Here is a 22,262-nt window from a genome sequence, read left to right as displayed (position 1 = left end):
ATAAAATCACCTACAGTCTGTATATACAAGGCATATATGAAACATAAATGAATTCCAGGTTTACAGTTGGATCCCAACTTCAACTTATTCCATTATGTATGTATATATAAATACAGATTTTCCAAAACTGAAAACATTTCTGATCCCAACCATTTTGGATGAAGGCTACTCAGCCTCTACTACTTCCATAGTTAAAATAGCAGGCTATTTGGCTTCATGATTCCTTTTGGGTTTTCCACAAGCAACTGGCTAGCTGGTCTGCAAAGAACACGATATTGGACTAGAACAGTTTTTGGTCTCAGAGAAAGAGAAGGTCACAGAAAGTCAAAGGAGCTCTGTAGTTTGAGGGCTATGGTTGAATGAGCCAAAATCAGTCCGTTGAAGACTGGCAGAGAAATTCTGTTAAGTTAAAAGTTGCTCATATGTGAAGAGTCCTTTGCTTACCCCGGTTTCAAAGGGATTACACAGAAGTAAATCAAAAGCCATCACAACTAGAATTATATGTTCTAAAAAAACCAAATTCTAGTTAGAACACTATGGAACAACATAAGTTTCTGAACAGTTTTCAATATGTCCACCAGCCAAGTGTGGTGTTACAGTAACGCATCTTTACTATAATTAAGGAAGGTGTGATCATGGACATACTGTTGTTCTCCAGGAATATGAAGAAGTAACATACAAGCCTGAACTATGCAACAGAACTCCTGCCCATGACCTTCTTGTAGGGAAGACTGTCACAGCTGTGGCATCCTTAATCAGGAAGACTGCCTTAATCCAAAAGAACCAGAATGAAATGCTCAACTGGTGGCACTTCAGAAATTCTATCTGCATTTTCAGCTTAAATAACTAAACAACATTCATAACAGGACATGCAACTTCCGAAAGTAAAAAATGAGTTTCATTCAACATTACAGTAAATTGAAATTAAAGAATTTTGTATTTGCTACAGCTCTCAGTAGTTCCATTTTAATTTTGCAATTGTATATTTTCAGACTATGTGTATCTGGGTACTCTTTTTTTGTAATTGTGTTCTGTTAGCCCTTTTGGATAGGTTGTTTTTGTAATGACACTGTATTGGCTTTTAATCCCTTGATCCCCTACATTCCTTTTTATTATTAGATTGTATGCTTTTGTCAGGGCTTCTAGCCTGTTTTATTGTTTTATTATTGTATAATTCCATTTCCAATAATGATGCCATAAAAGAAAATACATGCAAGAAGGAAGAAAGGAAGTAGTAATAGCAGCAGTAGTCTTAATACCTTACAAATTGGTCAAATTGAGACACTGAGACAATCTACATTGAGTTCCAAGGAGGTGACTTCTCACCATTCAAAGCAAGGGCATTTAATGACTGAATGCAATCAAAATTGTAGTAGCAAAGAAAAGAAATTGCCATCATAGAGAAGATTCTAAAATGAACTCTATATCATGCTTGCTAAACCTGATATGTGCCCTTCCTAGTCTTGACAAAATCTGTGCTGTTTTATTACCACCAACTATCAGAAACCAGAAGACGCTGAGAAAGCATTCATAATGGATGTGATAATTTTGAGTGCATGAGAAATCTTCTCATTACTGATATCAATAAGGGCTTCAAATGGACTATCAGGAAAATCTTCAAGAATTATTAGGAATCAGTCTAGATAAACTGATTTCTAGTGCCATCCGAAGTAGCCATTCTACATCCCACCAGGTATTATTGGTCTGTAACTCTAGTTATGCCCAGCCAGTCAGGTCTATCTTGCTATTCATCATTCAAATAACTTCTGTATTTACATTCTCTTTTCACAACCAGGGCTGAAGCCAGCAGTGGTGTGCCTGAAGCCATGTAGTGAGTGAGCTTCATAGCCGTGAAGGAATATAAATCCATGATAAAAATTTCATCATTGTGGAGAATTTTCCAGCTCTTTACCTATAAGAAAACCAGAGGTCTAGGAAGATGTCATCACTCATTGAGATCTTACATCTGCAGACATCGGAAAGCAAAGGAAAGCATGAAAACTTTCCATTAATGAATCCAATCCTGATTAAACAGCTTTTAGAAAAGCTACTACTGTATGGTACAGAAACATTTCACAGGAATCTGCATGATATCCAATTATTCCCCTATATACTTCTTAGCATATTCAGAAAATGAAAAGTACATGGAAGATCTCTAAAACAGATATTTTTCCATCACAAACTATTCAAGAACCACATTATGTTTAAACTGACATTTCTGAGAAATGAAATATATGTACTGTTTATACTTCCCAAGCTATCTTATGATGCTCTTTATAGAAAAGAATGTAAGCACGGGAAAAGGCCTTATCAATTATTTATTATTTATTTATTTCCAACATTTATATCCCGCCCTTCTCACCCAAAGGGACTCAGGGCGGCTTACACAACTGGCAACAATTCGATGCTGACACATAGTTAAAATCAGGTAAAAGGTAAAGATTTCCTCTGACGTTAATTCCAGTTGTGACCAACTCTGGGGGTTGGTGCTCATCTCCATTTCTAAGCCGAAGAGCCGGCATTGTCCATAGACATCTCCAGGTCATGTGGCCAGCATGACTGCATGGAGCGCCGTTACCTTCTCGCCGAAGCAGTACCTATTGATCTACTCGCATTTGCATGTTTTCGAACTGCTAGGTTGGCAGGAGCTGGGGCTAACAGCGGGCGCTCATTCCGCTCCCAGGATTTGAACCTGGGACCTTTTGGTCCACAAGTTCAACAGCTCAGTGCTTTAACACACTGTGCCACCAGGGGCCCCCATAAAATCCATTAAGAACAATTAAATACAATAAAAATATAAGACATATGGTTAAATCCGTTCATCCAAGATCCTCATGCTTTAGCCATAAATCAGTCCAGATCGTCTTTGTCGTTTATTCATTAAAGCTACCCATATTTGGCATACCCCAAAAAGCTATACAGGCAGTCCCGAAGTTACAAAGAAGATAGATTCTGTAGGTTTGTTCTTAGGTTGAATGTGTATGTAAGTCAGAACAGGTACATTTTTACGTGTAACTCCAGCCAAAAATATATACTTCTTAGCTTTGGATAGCATAAGGAAGGGTAACACCCATGTGATGTTTGTTTTGCTGCCAGCGACCCTGTTCAGAAGATTTCATCTCACTTTCTGTCCCTGTGAGAAGTGGATTTTTTAAAAATTGGCTTGTTGTGGAAACAAGAATTGGTGATAAAGCTTCAGTGGAGACAACTTTTCCTCATGATAACTCTTCCAGGAGTGAATTTCCCTTCCAAGGAGCAGATTTCTCTCTCTTCCTGTTGTCTAACCCCTGTTCTAAACTAAGAGTAATTTGTAATTTGGATGCCTGTACTTTCTTTTTTAATCTGTACATCTGAAAGCTCAGCTACACTGCACACCATGCAACTTTTTAAATGCATTTTAAAATTTACAAATTTATATTATACTAACTTATATCTCAGTTGTCACTTTGAAAATTCTATATTGCACACGTGTCTTGTTTGGTTTTGATCAACACTCTCAGCTGAATGTGTTGTCGAAGGCTTTCATGGCCGGGATCACCGGGTTGTTGTATGTCTTTCGGGCTGTGTGGCCATGTTCCAGAAGTATTCTCTCCTGACGTTTCGCCCACATCTATGGCAGGCATCCTCAGAGGTTGTGAGGTATGGATAAACTAAGTAAGGAAAGGAAAGAATATATATCTGTGGAGAGTCCAGGGTGTGGCAAGAGTCCTTTGTCACTGGGAGCCAGCATTAATGTTTCAGTTAATCACTGACATACAACAACCCGGACTTTCAGCTGAACTTCTTGAAATCAGATTTCAACTATTTTGTCCTTCCAGGAATAAAACACCTGCCAGTAAAGCCACTGCAGTTCTGCTATCTTGTATTAAGAAAACCAAAGTCAGATCAAGCATAACAATGCACTGAACTGGAACCACCCACTCTGGTTCACGGCAGAACACTCTAACAGCCAGAAGCACTGAAAAAACTCTATGTAGCTGTCATCCAGATGCAGAAACTATACGCAAAATATTACATTCTGAAATGTCTTCAGTAAGTGCTAGCAAAGAACAAATTGTGGAGTCCAAAACTTGCCAGGAATGTTAATCTTTGAAACAATTTTCATCTTGAAGCCAACAGCAACTTTTGTTTTCAGTGTTTTAAATAACCTACATACACGAAAATCTTCCATACATAAAAATATCTACAAACACATCTTCTGTGTGTAGAGTCGAGTCAAACAGACTGTGTCTTTCCCTATTAGGTAATGAGCAAAACTGAAGATTGCTGCTGTAAGAATGAAGCAGAATTCCTCTCCTCTGTACTTTGTAAAAAGAGAGGGCATATCCAAAGCTCTAAAACGGAATTATATGAATATGCATATTAACCAAATTCAGTTCCCTCAAATTTATTCATCCTTGATTCTGCTTTAATTATTAATACGCTTATTCGCACAATTTAGCTTTATGTCTTTTCACATGACTAGGTGATAAAATGAAGAAGAGTCAAAGCGCTGCTTCTTATTAGATGATGCATCTGAATTAACAGATCAAAGTATGACCTCATTTGAATAAAAAAAACTTGCAGCCTAATTTGCTGATAACAGCTGCTTCATCTTCACAGTTCTCCAGAGTAGTAAAGTAGTAGAACTACTGCCTCTATTCAGAAACCACTTCTAGGTGCACTTGTGGTCTCTGGATAGGGGCAATAGGAGAAAACTAGGGGAAATCCACACATCCCTCACAAGTTACATTTGGGATTCCAAAACTTCTTCAATATAGGACAGTGGTTCTCAACCTGTGGGGCCCCAGATGTTTTGGCCTTCAACTCCCAGAAAACCTAACACCTGGTAAACTGGCTGGGATTTCTGGGAGTTGTAGGCCAAAACACCTGGGGACCCACAGGTTGAGAACCACTGGTATAGGATGAACTGCTGCTACTTTCCCCTCTAAGAAGCCATTAAGAACTAGCTGACCAGAAAAGGAAATCAAGTGATGTAAAAGCTCCCTAGAATCCAAGATTACTAAACTGCCACTGGTCATATCATGGCTCACTAAAAAAGAGGATAATGTTTGGCAAGTTTGAAGGCAATAGGAATAGGAAGACCTTATTTCAGATGGATAAACTCAATTAAGTAAGACAAGTACCTAAGTCTGCAAGACCAGAGTAGGGAAACTGATGAAAGTGTGACTCTCTTATTCATAGGGTTGCCATATAAGTCAATTTGAGTTAATAGCAACAAAATGTCAGTAATACAGGATGTTTGAAAAAGGACTCCCTAGTTTTAACTTAAAACACATTAAAACTAGGGAGTTCTTTTTCAAACACCCTGTGCTATCTGCATCAACTGGTTTTGTAACTGCCCTTTCCCCAACGGGGACTGAATCGATCCTTGTACAATTAGGATGTTAACAATGAAATATACCATTGAGTTTTTTTAAAAGAGAGGATTTGGGAGTTTCTGTTATTTTCTTTTCAGCTGTGTCTTCTAGTTTGTGACATGAGGCTCATGGATTGTTAAATGGAACAAGAAGAAAGTAAATGCAAGAACATTGTATTTTGAAAGAGAATGCAAGGGCAAAGTGTTAATGAAATGAATCATTGTTTTCAATTCACTCTCTTTTATTTCATTAAGCCAACTAAACCTATGACTTAGATCGCGAGTCCTTGAAAAACACAGATATACAATGCCTGCAAACAGCTCTGAGCCTACAGAAGAGGACAAGATATAAAAATAACGAAGTCAAATCCTTGCTAGCCAATGCAATTATTCTAACACCTTTCTTGCCATCACTGGAAGATTGTATCTTCTATTCAAGTGTTACTACAAGAAATGAAAAATAGGATGTACTGTGAGTTTAAAAATAACCTAGAAACAATAGCACAGCAAATGTTTTGAAATGAGATTTCTTACTGATTACCTTCTTATATTTCCTAGCCAAATACCTCAACCCAGAGTTACTAAAGTTAAATAATAATAAAAAACCAAGACAAGCATGGGACATATTTCTTATTGGCAGAGTAGTTCTTCAGAAATAAAGTAATAGACAACTTATTTGACTCTTTCACATCTATGGAGGAAAATATCTTTTGAAAAAGGGTTCCAGATTACCTGTGAGCCCTCCATGAAGAGATAAACAAATGTATTAAATAAATTAAATAAATACATAGTTTTTACCTATTCAGACCTTGGAAATTGTTCTTTTGAATCCCACATTAGCAAAAATAGCAGGTATGCTGGTTACAGGTTTCTGGGATAATTTTTTTAAATAACTTCTCCAAACTCTGTACTTAACATTATATTTTTAAGTGAAAGTAGATTGTTACATAGTTACACTTTAATCCCAAAAGGAGTGCCCAGGCCTCAAATATTTATCAAGATGTTTTATGCCAATATGTTTTATAACAGAAAGCCAGATATTTAAACTTGTAAACCTAAGTATTATTGCCCAATATATTAACAATTACAGCAGCTAGATAATATACAGAATGCAAAACTGATAAAATACTCAAATGGAATCTGCTTGCAGCAGGCAGTTAAACAAACAATCCTTTATGTCAGAATTTAAACAATCCAGAATAAACATTCCTTTCAAAATTCAAATTTCTGCTTACCTAAAATGCTATGTGAAATGTGTACAGTGTTCCCTCACTTATCGCGGGGGTTACGTTCCAGGACCACCCGTGAAAAGTAGGGATGCTATATTTGTGTTGTTTACAATCTCACTGGCAAGCAGCATCTCTGTCCCCTCCTCGCCTCTCAAGGACGTGCATGCTTTGTGAGGCGAAAACAAAGCTAGTTCAGCCTCTTCTTCTCTCCCTTCTCCTTCCTTCCTTCCTTAGGCTTCTCCTTAGGAAGGAAGTAGAAAAAGGGATTTATAATATTATTTTATGATTTATACTATTTTAGTGTTTATTAAAAAACGCAAAACAGTGAGGGCGCAAAAAGTGAACCGTAAAGTAGTGAGGAAACTCTGTATACCAGTTTAAGAAATATTCAATGCAACAGTTTTGAAGCTAGCTACAAAACATTCATGTTTCATATCTGTATCCATTAATGAAGATCAAGTGTTTAAGTCACAGAGTTTTACCTGTGCAAAAAAAATCCCAAAACAATCAAGATGCTAATTATGACTCTAAGGGCAGGATTACCATTCCTTGAACCTTCTCTGTCAAAGAGTACTGGTGCCTCACAAAACTACAACTCCCAGACTTCCATAGCATTGAGCCAAGGACATTAAAGTGGTGAAAAACTGCATTATTTCTACAATGTAGATGTACCCTCTGTTAAAATTTGGTTTAAGAGTAAGCTAAGCACTCTTCAGAACAACTTTACCAGCTTCAAATGTTCTTTTCTTCTTTTGCCTGAAAATGACGTTGATGACCCTGCTTCAGATTCCGGGGTTCCGGGTTTGCAGTTATCCTCTTCATCCTCTTCTTCATCTTCATCAAAGCACCACTCTGGTAACGGGGGAGGTGCGGGCACATCTTCCACATCACCATAACGACGGAACAGTTCTTTCAAATAATCACCTTTATAGATACCAGGTGGCCTAGCTTGGGCAAAGGTAGCCACAGCTGCTTCAATACTGCAACAAAATACAAATTCCATTAATAAATATGGAAACAAGAATTCAAGAAATAATCTAAAAGGGTAGGAAGAGAGCACTAGTAGGTAAAGAAGATAAGAACTCTAAACTTCAAGGAAAGGCATAGAATTATCTTAGCTAAGTTTAACTTGAAGTGCTGCAGCAGGATTTTAAAGGTTTGCCCACTTGTTTTATAAACAATATGCTACCAGTTCTCAAAATCAAAAGTAGTCTAAGCACATGTGATTTGTATGTTTTGTAATCAGTCACAAAGATCAAACCTGCTAAAGACTGCATTGAAAAACAGTTGTTCTCATGCTGTTTGGCAACCTTAGTGATCAATCCTTGATCAAATTTGCTAGATTCTTGGGTATGGTCTTTGCTGAGGCCCATCATATAATCCACAGGTTTGGGCATCCTGAGTGCACAGGACAGCATTTACCATCCCCCTCCTGTTTATGGCTAATGTTGCTTGCTTGTCTCTTGGAGGGATATTGCCTGGGGCACAAAGGCTATCAGAAAAGGTGTCAGGATTTGTAATTTACACAGCATTTCTTTAAGTGATAACAGTATCAGTGTCTCGGGATTAACCACAAGTGTCATTGTAATTGACCCGTACAACAACAAGAATACAACATTGTAATTGGGGTGTGGTGACAAGTGCAGAAACAATAGTAAATAGGTTGGAGTACCCCTGTGTTAGTTGATGTAGGAGTGTGATGAAGGTTGGTAGATGAAGAGAGAAAGATATATAGTTTTTGTACATACTGTAAATACTGTGTTAGTATCTGTACTGTTGCTGCAATTAAAGAAAGAAGTGCCTTCCAGCTGGAACAAACAGCTTTGTGTCTGTGTTGTTCTTGTTCCTGAGACCACCACTTCACAACAAGAAGGTACAGGGCTCCCTCACTTTTTGCGGGGTTTAGGTTCCAGGCCTGCCCGCAAAAAGTGGAAAAACGCGATATAGCGGCACTGTATTTATTTCAATAAATATAGCCTCCCTCCCTCTTTTCCTCTTTAAATGTACTATTCTGTCATCCTTGTTGTTCCTGGGGCGGTGAGGTGCAGGCAGGGCCCACTGGAACCCGAACCACCCTAACACAGTGGTTCTCAACTTGTGGGTCCCCAGATGTTTCAGCCCTCAACTCCCAGAAATCCTAACAGGGAATTTCAAGCTGTTTTGAACCCCTGACAGAAAGAAGGAAAAAAGAAGGGGTGATTCCCCTACCGCTCCCTCCTGGATTGCTCTGGGGCCCTGGCTGATGTCCCTCCAGGCAACAAGGGGTGACCCGTACAACAACAAGAATAGGAACAGGGTTCATTCTGTGACGACCTTTCCTCGAACCACTATAAAACTCATTTCAGCAATCATTATACCACTGCAGCTTTCTATTTCATGTTTTCAAGAAATTAACACAGACTGCTGTATAACCTATTCAACAGGGAACACTTTTCTCCATTTGCTACACAGTCCCAGCGGAGAGGCTAACGAGAAGCCCCCCCCCAGCCCTTTTCTCCTTAGCCTCAGCTTGCCTACAGGATTACCTTGTCCCATATAATCTGCCCCAATTAGGTTCTCTGTGGGGCACCTGCTCCAGTCCACGAGAACCCACTACCGTAAGACTGTGGAACGATCTGCCAGAAGACATCCGACAGATATCTCTTCCAACAGGCCAGTCAGTTTTCATCATGAATTTCAAATGCTCTGCTTGGCAGAAGGGTGCCAATTTTCCTTTCTTCTCCAACAAATCCATTTTTTGTAATGTGCACCTCAAAAATGAGGTATGCATTACAATCAATGGCACACTAGATTTGAGTAAATACATTACATGATTACTAATTTTAATAGCACATTTGAAATCTAATGAAGTAGTATCCTGTCAAAAACTTTACAAAGTAAAATTCAATCAGTTAAGTTATCACAAGGTTATGTTTTCTCCTGAAATAATATGCGTAAGGATAGAAAACATACTGCCCTTTGGTAGGCAAGGGGAAATTGCTCTCTTATCACACATTCCTTTTGGTAAGAAATGTTTATTTTTTCAGATCAGAAATAGCTTTCAAGTACCTTTCAGTTCATTATGTCCTCAAAGCATCCTGAAGCAGGAAAAACGAGCAACCCAATTTTATGTAATAAAGGAGGAAGGGTGGATAAATCTGCATATGTGGCTTGAAATCTTGTGTCCACATCAGACATAATGGTTCACCCCTACTATCTAGATAAGCTAAACACTTTGATGACTTTTGTTTTTTAGAATGGCATTTTTCAGAGGACTTCCTTGAATGTACTTGGGATACAGTTGTATAAATATTTGAATGGATCCATGTGCATATTTATTTTAATTAGTTTATATGTTTAATAAAAATGCATAATGTCTGACTAGTGTTGTGTATCAACGTAACAGCCACAAAAGACTAAGTCCCATCATATGCATCTATTTTGTCTGAAGAGGGTTGACGTATATCTGCACTTTTTCTGTGCCACTCTGGGCATTTCCTTAGCAGAAAGGGTGGCTGAAAGTGTGGCTGAAAGTTTATTGCACAATGAACCAAGCTAATGTCATCCAGCCTTCAATGAGGAAAATGATATGCTATGAAGAAAAAAAATCCCTGTGGGGAACTCCAAAACTGTAAAATGGAGTGCTTACCAGATACAACCTATTACATAATGCCCAATACACACAATGGCAGGAACATCTGTTATGTCAAAGTATTGTCACAATTCAAGATACTGATTTATTTTTTACCAGAAAACTTTAACTAAGAATGCAGCAACAATACCGTAAGACAGCAGAACTGAGAAGAATAAGGAACTGAATTAAAAATTCACCTATTATCCAACATAATCTAGTATACAAGTGTTCTGAAAATAATTTAATTTGGAATTGCAGTGGCACAATGTGGTGGCATCATGAGACACAGACATATAGACAAAAATCCTTGTGCCAGCTGAACTGTTGACTTGAAGGTTGGCAGTTTGAATCCGCGAGACGGGGGTGGCTCCCATCTGTCAGCCCTAGCTCATGCGGGAACATGACAGAAGCCCCCTGCAGGATGGCAACACATCTGGGTATCCCCTGGGCAACATTGCCCAGGAAGCTATCAATAACTGGATCCATAAAGCAAATGCTGGCTTTAAAAGCACTGTAATGAGAATTGTAATTGCTTCAAGCTATTAAAACAAATTTAAATACGTACAAACATACATGCAATTTGAGAAATCTTATCAAAATAGATTTATTAATGTAAATTTAAGTTTATTATTATTATGTTTATTTACACCCCATTTTTCTCTCCACAAGGAGATGCAATTAATTGCCAGAAAGCTGACTATGACTTCTGACAACCTTATGAATGAGAAACCTCAATGTCACCCTGCTATCAATAGCCCTGCTCGTGTCTTGCACACTTAAAATTGGGGGAATTAGTCCATCTACCTTTAATGTGGTCTTCATCTTTTCCTATTGGCTTCTAACATCCTAAGTATTTTGCCTTTCCTAATGAGTTATATTTTCTCATAAGTTTACAGTTCCTGGATTGTAGGGAGTGTTCAGGCTTTATTTGCTCCCAGACTCATTTATTTATCCTTCTAGCAGTCTATGGTACTCTTAAAACTCTCCTCCAGCACATTTCAAATGAGTTGGTTCTCTCCCTATCACTGTTCAGCTTTCACAAGTATACATAAAAATCAGAAATACAATGGCATGGACAATCCCGACTTTGACATTATACCTAGTGTTTAATGTTTTAGTACAAGACCTTTCCTTTCAGAAAAAGCTAAGTATCCTTTGGAAAAAGCAGCTATGTGAAGAAAGAAATATTTCCTATGCAATTATTGAGTAGAAAGGGATTGAAGAGAGCACAGAAATGCAAACAATATGTTATTGTTTGGTATTTTGTGCTTACAAACTAGCAGTACTAGCAGTAATGTGACATGCTGAAAATCTGGCAGGGAATAATGCAAATACAGCTTATAAGGGCAAACACAGAAAAACAATTTTCTGATAAACAGAATATATCTTTTTAGTAGCATAACAAAACATACCCAATGGCCAAATGATAAAGCAAGAAAATTAAAACTAAGAAAATAGAAAGGAAAAGGCCATTTAAAATGGCTTTACAAAGAAAACTAAGAACAGGTTCTATGCATATTTCAGCACTTGGAATCAAGTATAACATCAGAATGTAGACAAGAGACAAAACTAATATTAGTTGCTATGAGAGAAGCCCCCGGTGGCGCAGCGGATTAAACCGTGGAGCTGCTGAACTTGCTGACCAAAAGGTCAGCGGTTCAAATCCAGGGAGCTCCCGCTGTTAGCCTCAGTTTCTGACAACCTAGCAGTTCAAAAACATGCAAATGTGAGTAGATTAATAGGTACTGCTCCAGCGGGAAGGTATCTGTCGAGACACAGAGGCCTTAAAGAGCCACACACACTATTTAGTCCAACAAAAGGTTTATTGCAAAAACAAATAAAAGCACAGAGACACTTAGCTTCAGTGTCACTGGCCAAAACTCAAAGAATTTACCCAAGCTGAGCTCCAAAAAGTAAACGGAAAATAATCCGGGTATGACGTCGTGACCACCAAGGATGCAGGGAGATGTTTTTCCCTTTTTAAAGTGTAGCATAGCTTGACTTAAAATGTACGTACTAAAGGCTTGAATGTTAGAAAACGGTAACAAGTTTATTGATGTATATATGCTTAACGGTTTCAATGTTGCTTCTCTCTTAGAGGTACATTTCTTTAACGGTTACAATAACATTCGATGAAACAACTCTCAAGAGGACTATTTCTTCCTTTAAGCAGTTTAAACCTTTTTTCTTCTAACTGACGTTTCTTATTTTAACTGATCACTACAGACTTCTACTGGGATTTCCTTTGTTACTCAAACTCCACTACTAACTTAAATAAGTCACTTGACCTATTTAAAACGACACAGGCTAGAACCTGAACTTTCCTGATTCTCAATACCTTAGGAACCAGCCTTCCCTGTGGTTCCCTGACCGCAGACTGACTTTTTTTTTTCAAAATCTGCCCTCTCTTACCGAATGGCAGTTGGCTCCAACCTCGTTTCTATGGCAACCCGACTCAGGGTGCTAAACTGGCTACCAATCCTCCAAGCAATGCTAACTCAAATACTTACCTTTTTAAAACCTCTACCTACAATTAAACATAACTGTAAACCAAAATCCACACTTCACCACACTGGGTTAAACAGGAGGAAAAACCAGATTAAAAAGCAGTCATAGTAACCAGCAAACAAGCAGCGCTGTACAGAAAGAGTTCCAACAAACAGCGCTGCCCCCAAAGAGTTAACTGCAAGGAGGAGTTGCCAAAGCCAGCCGTAGTCCAAGAGTCGTCGCCAAAGAAGTCCAAAGATATGTCATTTCCAAGTCTGTCAAACAGAGTTGTCGTCAAGTCAGTCCACAATCCAAAGAAGGGAGAAAGCCACACTCACGAGTAGTCAGTCCAAGTCAAAGATCCACAGGTAACACGAACTCCAGGCTGCAGAACCCGGACCGAAAACCCAACAAGAGAACAGGCAGCGACAAATACACACGATACAATAACGTAACCGACACTTTGCCTTCTGCAAAGGTTCCCCATTTCAGAGCCTACTTTTATCTTACACATCATTATCCGATGATGAGCTGGCCTCCACCCCATCATCATCTCTTACAGCTGACCTTGTCTTCACACGTGAACCCGTTTCCATCCCTCCAGTTCCTCCATCTCTTGTCAAGACTTAGGCTTTCCCATGATTCAGATGTATCTCCCATTTGCCAATCCTCATGTCCCGAAAACCCCACAAACGTGTCACTAGAGGTTGGCTCCACACATATATTCCTTATCTCTTGTACTTTAGTCCAATCCACTGTGTCCTCCCCATCCTCATCACTCCCAGACCCATCATTCCCAGAGAAACCCATAAACGACTCATCATCTGTGGAAGCAGTAAGTATATCCCAGATCTTCTTCCTCTCCCGTTCTTCATCTGATTCCTGCTCCCGAGTAACCCTCTTTATGCCTCTTTATGCATCCACCACATCTCCTTCCTCGCTCATTGATTCCCCGTCACTTGAAAACCCTTCGAATGTGTCTTCATCAGTAGGTGCCATAAGTATATCCTGGATCCTTTTCCTTTGCTGTTCTTCATCTGACTCCTGCTTGCGAGTAGCCCTTTTCCCCCTTGTGGTACTCATACTACTGCTTGCAACATTACTTACAGGGTCTACTACAACAGTATCAGTGCTCCATGCAGTCATGCCAGCCACATGACCTTGGACAACGTTGACTCTTCGGCTTAGAAATGGAGATGAGCACCAATCCCCAAAGTCGGAAACAACTAGACTTAATGTCAAGGGAAAACCTTTACCTTTATCTAGAGCAACTAATTGAAATCAATGCTACTTACTTAAGCTGAGGCTGAAAAATATTGTTCATTTCGATGTGTCTACTAGGCATGTGCGAGCCATGAAAAAAATGGTTCAATACTCACTTCAAAATAGGGGGGCGCTGGCGCTTCATTTCTAAAGTCATTTCCGAATTTTGAAGCAAAAACATTCAAAACTTTCCAAAACTTTGTATGTACAGTACTTTGTTAATGGCGAGTGCACATGAGTATAAAGGAAAACATTACCGTCAATGGGGAAAATTGAGGGGCCTCACTCTCCCTCATTTTTTGAGCTATCATAATGAAATTTGCTACAGTGGTAGAACACATTGACCACTGTTAGCTCACCAAATTTCAGAACGTTTTCCATATCCTCTGATTTTTGGCCAATTTTCATACCTTTTAAATAAATCATTTTTTAATAATTGAAGAAATCTGTTCCTGGTTTGAAAGTCTTATTTCCTGTTTCATTGGGTTGTCTTTATTTTGAAAGTCATTGTTCTACTACAGAAACTTTGTTTTTGTGGCTGAAACTTTGTTAAATTGGTGGACAATGTCCCAGGAAACCATATGTGCTATCATAGCACCATGTCCCTTGCACAAAGACAAAGTTTTGGCAATGTAATAAAATTTTGCCATGTTTCTATGACAGAACCAATTAGGAAATGACATTTATCATCCAGGAACAGAAATCATAGTACACCATCAAATCACTCCTGACAGATGGCCATCAGCCTCTGAATAAGGAAATATGTTCCTGGTTTGAAACTGTTTCATTGGGTTTTCTGGGGCTGAGAGTGTGTGACTTGCCCAAGATCACCTAGTGGGTTTCCATGGCTGAGTGGGGATGAAGCCACAATTGTAGTCAACTCTCAAACCACTACATTACACCATGCTGTCCCAACAAGGGGCCACTGTTTCTTCCTATGTGGCTTAAAACCTCAGCCTTGTTTTTTATGAATGATCCCATGAGAAAATGTATGGGTGAACTACAATTCTCAAAAGTCTTGGGTCAACCCTCCCAAAACTCCCCCAAGATTTACAGCTGTCCATATTGGGTCTGTGTGCCAAGCTTGGTCCAGATCCCACTTTTCTTATCCCAGATTATATGGCAGTGGGGACTCACATAATCCAGTTTAAATCAGATAATCTGAAATCAGATCCTGGGATATAGGGCAGTGTAGATCATGAGGCCCCTACCATACTGCCCCCTATATCCCAGGATCTGATATTAGATTATCTGCTTTGAACTGGATTATACGAGTCTACACTACCAGATAATCTGGGATAAGAAGAAAATGGGTCTTAGCCTGCACCTAGGGAAGGGAAACACCTAGGAGTGAGTTTCTTCCGATGTTACACTATGTCTTAGGTAAAAACCTCAGTCTTTTGTTTTTTATTAATGCGCCCATGAGAAAATGTATGGGTGAACTACAATTCCCAAAAGTCTTAGGTCAACCCTCCCAAAACTCCCCCAGGATTCACAGCTGTGTGCCAAGATCCGTCACTTTTCTTCTTATCCCAGATTATATGGCAGCGGGGACTCATATAATCCAGTTTAAATCAGATAATCTGGGATAAGATCCTGAGATATAGGCCAGGGTAGATCCAGCCTGATCTTGCAAACGAGGAGGAGGAGGAGGAGAATACTGCCATATAATCTGGGATAAGATGATCTAGTAGTGGGTTTCTTCCCGCGCTCAGGAGTGAATGGGGCTTACACGTGTCACATACACAGGAATACTACTAAAACATAGATTTAAAATGCAACCTTTTCCCTTCCCAGAATGATTAAATATATATTATATTATTTTAAATTACCCTGATATTAAATCTATGTTTTAGTATATATAGTAATGTGAGTCCCTTTCCATCTCAAATCTAGAGAGAAAAGTGGGGTGCCAATAATAATAATAATAATAATAATAATAATAATAATAATAATAATGGCATCATAGCTGACAAAATTCAAGATTATCTTGAAGAAAAAAACATCTTGCCAGATGAACAGAAAGGCAACAAACAGAAAAGTAGGGGCACAAAAGACAAGTTATTGATTGACAAAATGATTCTGGAGAACAGTAAAAGCCTAAAAGCTAATCTTCACATGACGTGGATTGACTATAAAAAGGACTTTGACTCACTCCCACACAGCTAGATCATCAAGTGCCTGGACGCCATCGGGATTAGTAAAAACATTGGCACCTTTATTGAAAACATGATGGAGCACTGGAAAACTGAACTGTTTGCTGGAAATGAAAGCTATGGACTTGTCAACATCAGAAGAGGAATTTTCCAGGGAGACTCATTGTCCCCTCTGCTTTTCATTATTGCCATGATTCCTCTGTCAACAATCTTACAAAACACATATCTCGGCTATCAAACATCTAAGAAATCTCACAAAATTTCGCATCTGATGTACATGGATGACCTCAAGCTGTATGGAAAAACGGAAACTGAAATCCAGTCTCTGATCAACACTGTCCGAATTTTTAGCACTGATATCAGCATGGAGTTTGGTTTGGACAAATGTTCGACAGTGGCATTGAAGAAGGGAAAAATAATTGAAAGTGAGGGCATAAATATGCCTAATGGCCAAACAATAAAGTGTTACCAACCAGAGACCTATAAATATCTGGGCATATTACAGCTGGACAACATCAAGCATGAACATGTGAAAACTGTGGTCAGCAAAGAATACACACAAAGGGTCAGAAAAATTCTCAAAAGCAAGCTCAATGGAGGCAACACCATCAAGGCCATAAACACCTGGGCCATACCTGTCATAAGATATACTGCTGGCATCATAAACTGTACACAGGAGGAACTGGACAATTTGGACAGAAAAACAAGAAAACACATGACCATTCACCATTCACTGCACCCCTGCAGTCATGTTGACCGGCTATATCTGCCAAGAAGATCAGGGGGCAGAGGACTCTTACAAGTAAAACAAGCAGTCAAAGAAGAACATGCCCTGGCAGAATATGTAAAGCAAAGTGAAGAACCTGCTTTGATTGAAGTCAAAAATCAGAAACTCCTCAAAGCACAGCAGACAAAGAACCAGTACATAGAAAACCGCACTACAAACTAGAGCTGACAGCTGGCACAACAAAACATTGCATGGAAAGTTCCTTGACAAAATTGAAGGAAAAGCTGATAAGGAGAAGACCTGGCTATGGCTCACGAATGGGACTCTGAAGAAGGAGACAGAAGGCCTGATCTTTGCAGCCCAGGAGCAAGCCATCAGAACAAATGCAATTAAGGCCAAGACCGAAAAATCAGCTGATGACCCAAAATGTAGACTGTGAAGGAAGCTGACGAAACCATTGATCATATCCTCAGCTGCTGTAACAAAATCGCACAGACAGACTACAAACAGAGGCACAGCTATGTGGCCCAAATGATTCATTGGAACTTATGCCTCAAGTACCACCTGCCAGCAGCAAAGAACTGGTGGGATCACAAACCTGAAAAGTATTGGAAAATGAGCACGCAAAAATACTGTGGGACTTCCGAATCCAGACTGACAAAGTACTGGAACACAACACACCAGACATCAGAGTTGTGGAAAAGAGAAAGGATTGGATCATTGATGTTGCCATCCCAGGTGACAGTCGCATTGACGAAAAACAACAGGAAAAACTCAGCCGCTATCAGGACCTCAAGATTGAAGTTCAAAGACTCTGGCAGAAACCAGTGCAGGCGGTCCCGGTGGTGATCGGCACATTGGGTGCCATGCCAAAAGATCTCAGCCGGCATTTGGAAATAATAGGCATTGACAAAATTACGATCTGCCAACTGCAAAAGGCCACCCTCCTGGGATCTGCGCGCATCATCCGAAAATACATCATACAGTCCTAGACACTTGGGAAGTGTTTGACTTGTGATTTTGTGATACGAAATCCAGCATATCTATCTTGTTTGCTGTGTCATAATAAAATATCAGGGTAATTTAAAATAATGAGGAATTGTGGAAAATTCTTAGCAGGGTGATAGTTAGTTTGCTTTCCCTGCCCATTGGGTGGAGAGTTCTAGTTTGGGGTTTTGCCAGCACATTGGGATTGATTCCCCCTCCTTTTCCCCCTTTCCTAACTTAAAGTTTCTTACAAAGGTAGGAGAGGTTTTGCAAGGGAGATCCTGCAGAGGCAAAGCCCTGCAATTATCAGGCTCTCTCCCTTCTGAAAGCCCCAGTTTATCCTCCCTCCACTTTTGCAAGCCCGGGTTTAAGCACGGGAAGATGAAGATAATAATATAAGAATAATTTTATTTTTATACCCCACCACCATCTCCCCAGAGGGACTCGAGGTGGCTTACAGATATAAAACAAGCATAAAATGGTATCAAATACAAAAAACACACAAATAAAATTAAAAAGCATAAAATAAAATCACAATCATTGTAAAAACACATGTTAAAACACAGCAATGAAATCATAAAATGAACTGGGCAAAGTGCACTGAGTGAAACTTGACCCAGGCTCTCTCCACTTCTGAAAGCCAGTTTAAGAGCCCCATAGAAAGCAACCATTCCAAAGCGGGAAGGGGGATTTCTCTCCTGAATAGCAAAGGTTGGTTGAATTAAAACACTTTCCCATACATCCGAAGGTTATCCGAAGGTATTCAGAGGCATGGGCGCCAACGCTTCGAATTGGAAGGTTAATTCCGAAGCGCCAAACCATCTCAGAAACCCCTTCGGATCTATTATGAATAATGAATTTATTACAATAAACGACTTATTCCGAAGATTTCCCCATCCCTAGTGTCTACCCGAGTTCTGACTAATACTGGATTTAGTTGAGCTAAAGAGGAGAAAGAGAACTCAAATGGTTTGATGAGATGTACTAGTAAAGGTATTAAGCTTCTACCTTCAGCTTAAACAGAAAATGATGACTACCTTGCCGTTTGCCTACGAATTAAGGAAGATATGAGAAAATTTCTTAGCAGTCACTGTCTCCTAGAACAGTGGCTCTTAGCCTTGGGGGAATCACTGACCCCTTTGAGAATCAGATGAAACTCATGAACCCCATAACATACATTTAAACACAATTAAAAAAAATTCATGGAAAAACAAGGTCTTTTTGTGTCTAGTTCGCAGACCTCCTGAAGCCCATCAATGGACCACTAAGGAACTATGGACCACTAAGGAACCATGGACCACCAAGTAACATTCTGACCCAAGACCACATCATTTCCTGGTAGGAATGATAAGGAAAAACACAGTTGCCTGTGGCACGAACCCACCCTAACTATGTCAAGTGTTTTTGATGTGCTGAGAACCAAGCGAACAGTGAAATGATGCCAAGACTAGAACCCAAAAAGAGGTAGTTACCTAAAGTACATAAAATTTGATTTGTTTCAACAAATTTTACAAGTTTTGTATACCTGTTAAAAACTTACCTTATTACACAAACCTTTCTGAGACAATTCAATCTATCGCCGGCTTCATTAATACTGTTTTAATTGTTTACATTGTATCTATTATTGTTGGCCAGCTGCATATTTTGGAAAATACACACACACTGCTTTTAAGACTGCCAAGTAAACAGGATGCGTTTATTTCCCAAATATGAAACCAATCTTAACCAATAGACAAAGTCAATAGAGTACTCAAGAAAGCCTTTTTATTGTACAACAGGATGGTGAGCTTGACAATCCAACTTGTTCCTGAAAGCAATCTCACAGCTTATTACTTCAGTAGGTTTTGGATATGACGCCAAAAATGTCAGAAGTCATATAACTAGTCTATACTGAAATGTTTACATGTACTATTGGCATGTAGCATAATCCTATACCTGCAAATTAAATTTGATGTTAAAGTGGCATATACAAAATTGAAAAAAGATTGAAAAGTCTTGTGACACGTATACCAATTTCCCATTTTTCCTTTATGCTGAACAAGGACAAAACACCATACTGACTCTCAGCAGAAAATTAATGCATGTCTGTTCAGAAGCAGTTAAATTGGATTTGTTCTCAGGAAAATGTGTACCTTTCATATGAAAGATGATCAACACGTAGCATCCAACCTATTATCACCAGGGACTTTGTAATTACATCACTCCCTAATTTCAGAGATGCTCTACTGGTAGGAAAAAACAGTCTGCATAAATTACAAACAGCATTTGCCTATATAACCCATCAACTATTGTTCAGCATTACTATTTTGCCACATTCATGAACATTTACTGAACAATTGTACTAAATGGAAAATAACAAGATTAGCATTTCGGCATACTGCATACTGGAGCAGAAGGGAACTTTAAAATCATATTAAGCAATAAAAAGGACCCAATGCCCACATAAGCCATGCAGCACTTATATTAATATGCATTAATGTACAATTAGTAACATATTATTTTTTCAAAAAATTATAAAGTTACCTCCAGTCCAGTTTCTCAACCAGAAAGGCACAAATGAGAAACCCGGTGCGATTGAAACCATGTGTACAATGAACACCTAGAAAGCAGAATAAAGAATACAGCTGATGTTAAAGAGGTCCTTTCAAAGGCAACAATTATTTGTTCTGAAAATAACCAGGCTTCAAATATACCTTTAAAATGGTATCAGCCCCAGCCATCACACCTTCGTTCTGCCACATATTTGAAATGGCGGCATTGTGCTGGAGGGAATGGGAACTATACTAAATGCCTCCCCGACTACACAAAAACTTCACTTCCTTATCATCTATCATAAAAACACGAGTGTCTGCCTCCAGGGGCAAACCAAAAATTGCCAACTTGGGAGTCCATGAACAAACCCAGAAGTAGTGTTGGGAGATCAAAAGACAACATGTTTAAATGGAAGAATCCTAAAAGAATCCTCCACCTTGTACGACTGTGGAGCAAAACAAACAACTCCGCATCTGTACGCTTGCCCACAGTGCCCTGCCTCATGCACAGAGGAAGAATTGTTTAAAGCTACAGACAATGCGGTTGCTGTTGCCCATTTTTGGTCTAAAATTATTTAGTCGCTTGTGTTCTCTCTATTACACCACTAGACCATAAAATCTTGAAGAACTGCCAAAATGTTGACTGTCCCTGCTCATCACAATTGAAAAAAGTGAAAGAGAGGAATCTAATCCCTACTCTGCTGGGTCACAACCCATCTTCCTAGGACACTTAATATCATTCCCCAGTATGGGAAACCCCCAATTATTCCAACTCAGGCCCCTTTGACACAGCTGTAAAAAAATCCACATTGAACTGGATTATATGGCAGTGTGAACTCAGATAACCCAATTCAAAACTGATATTGTGGATTATCTGCCTTGATAGTCTAGATTATATGGCTGTGTGGAAGGGCCCTTACTCAAATTCCCATCCTTCCTGATAGCACAATTTCTTGTCCAACTATAATCCATTTGGGCCTATCTTGTACCACTGTAGTTTAGAAAGCCAAAGTACCTCAATAGGCCAAGAAATCAGGTGAATTGAGGTGAAGAAAAAAGACAGCAAACAATAATGGGAATCTTTCAAGCATTTTTTATATTAACAACTGCTTTTCTTTCTGGACTTCAAAATAGTACTTCAGCCTGTTGCTGAAGACATACTGGGGGAAGCGTTTCATGCATTAAAAGATAAGACATACCTGTCAGTTTATCTTATCCATTTGACTTGCCTCCAATAAAACATTCACATCCTTATAAAAGCAATGCAATGATAAAATCTCATAATTCATCTTCATTCATACCAACAGCCTGCACAAAAGAAGCTAAAACCCACTATTGGTCAACTGTGCCCAATGGCTCTGTAATACTCATGCGTAGAAGCTATAAAATAATTATAGAACAGAAACAGGGGGTGAGTTGAGGGAATGCATTTGATTTGCTATTAGAGCTATAAAACAACACTAGAGTTGGGGTGGACAACAATTTTGAGTTCAAAATCAGTAGCTGGTGCTGGGAGGTGGGGAGATAAATATATGAACAACTATACACACATCCCTCAGCATACGGGACTAAACAAATGTATACCTGCTTTGCCCACTTAGATCTAGGGCAATAAGCCATTCCCACCCAGAACAACTGGCACTGATATCACTGGTTTCTAACTATCAATAGCAATGGACAGCATCAGTCTTATTTGAAAATAGACTCCTACAAATTATGAAAGAGTACCAACCCAGCTAATGGTACTACGGTCAATTCAAAATTCCATTATTACACATTACCATCAGTAGCCACTCCTTTCCTTATAAGTCAGATAATAATAATAATAATAATAATAATAATAATAATAATAATAATAATAATAACTTTATTTTTATACCCCGCCCCATCTCCCCAAAGGGACTCGGGGC

The 22,262-nt window shown here is 39.1% G+C and overlaps 1 protein-coding gene across 2 annotated transcripts in view; it reads right to left on the bottom strand.

The window, feature by feature from the left end:
* The window catches only part of rngtt (RNA guanylyltransferase and 5'-phosphatase), a 271,599-nt gene that overhangs the window by 229,205 nt on the left and 20,132 nt on the right, over nt 1-22,262 (bottom strand). For both annotated transcript variants that reach the window (XM_062980844.1, XM_008119536.3), the window contains exons 5-6: nt 20,345-20,420; nt 7,316-7,568 (exon numbers count right to left, since the gene is read on the bottom strand). In XM_062980844.1, the coding sequence (XP_062836914.1) occupies nt 7,316-7,568; nt 20,345-20,420 (329 nt within the window). The remainder of the gene's footprint in view (nt 1-7,315; nt 7,569-20,344; nt 20,421-22,262) is intronic.

The sequence above is a fragment of the Anolis carolinensis genome, chromosome 1, assembly GCF_035594765.1.
Source record: "Anolis carolinensis isolate JA03-04 chromosome 1, rAnoCar3.1.pri, whole genome shotgun sequence".
NCBI lineage: Eukaryota > Metazoa > Chordata > Lepidosauria > Squamata > Dactyloidae > Anolis > Anolis carolinensis.
The sequence above is the reverse complement of the archived record's forward strand: the minus strand, read 5'-3'. Positions and strand labels throughout refer to the sequence as shown.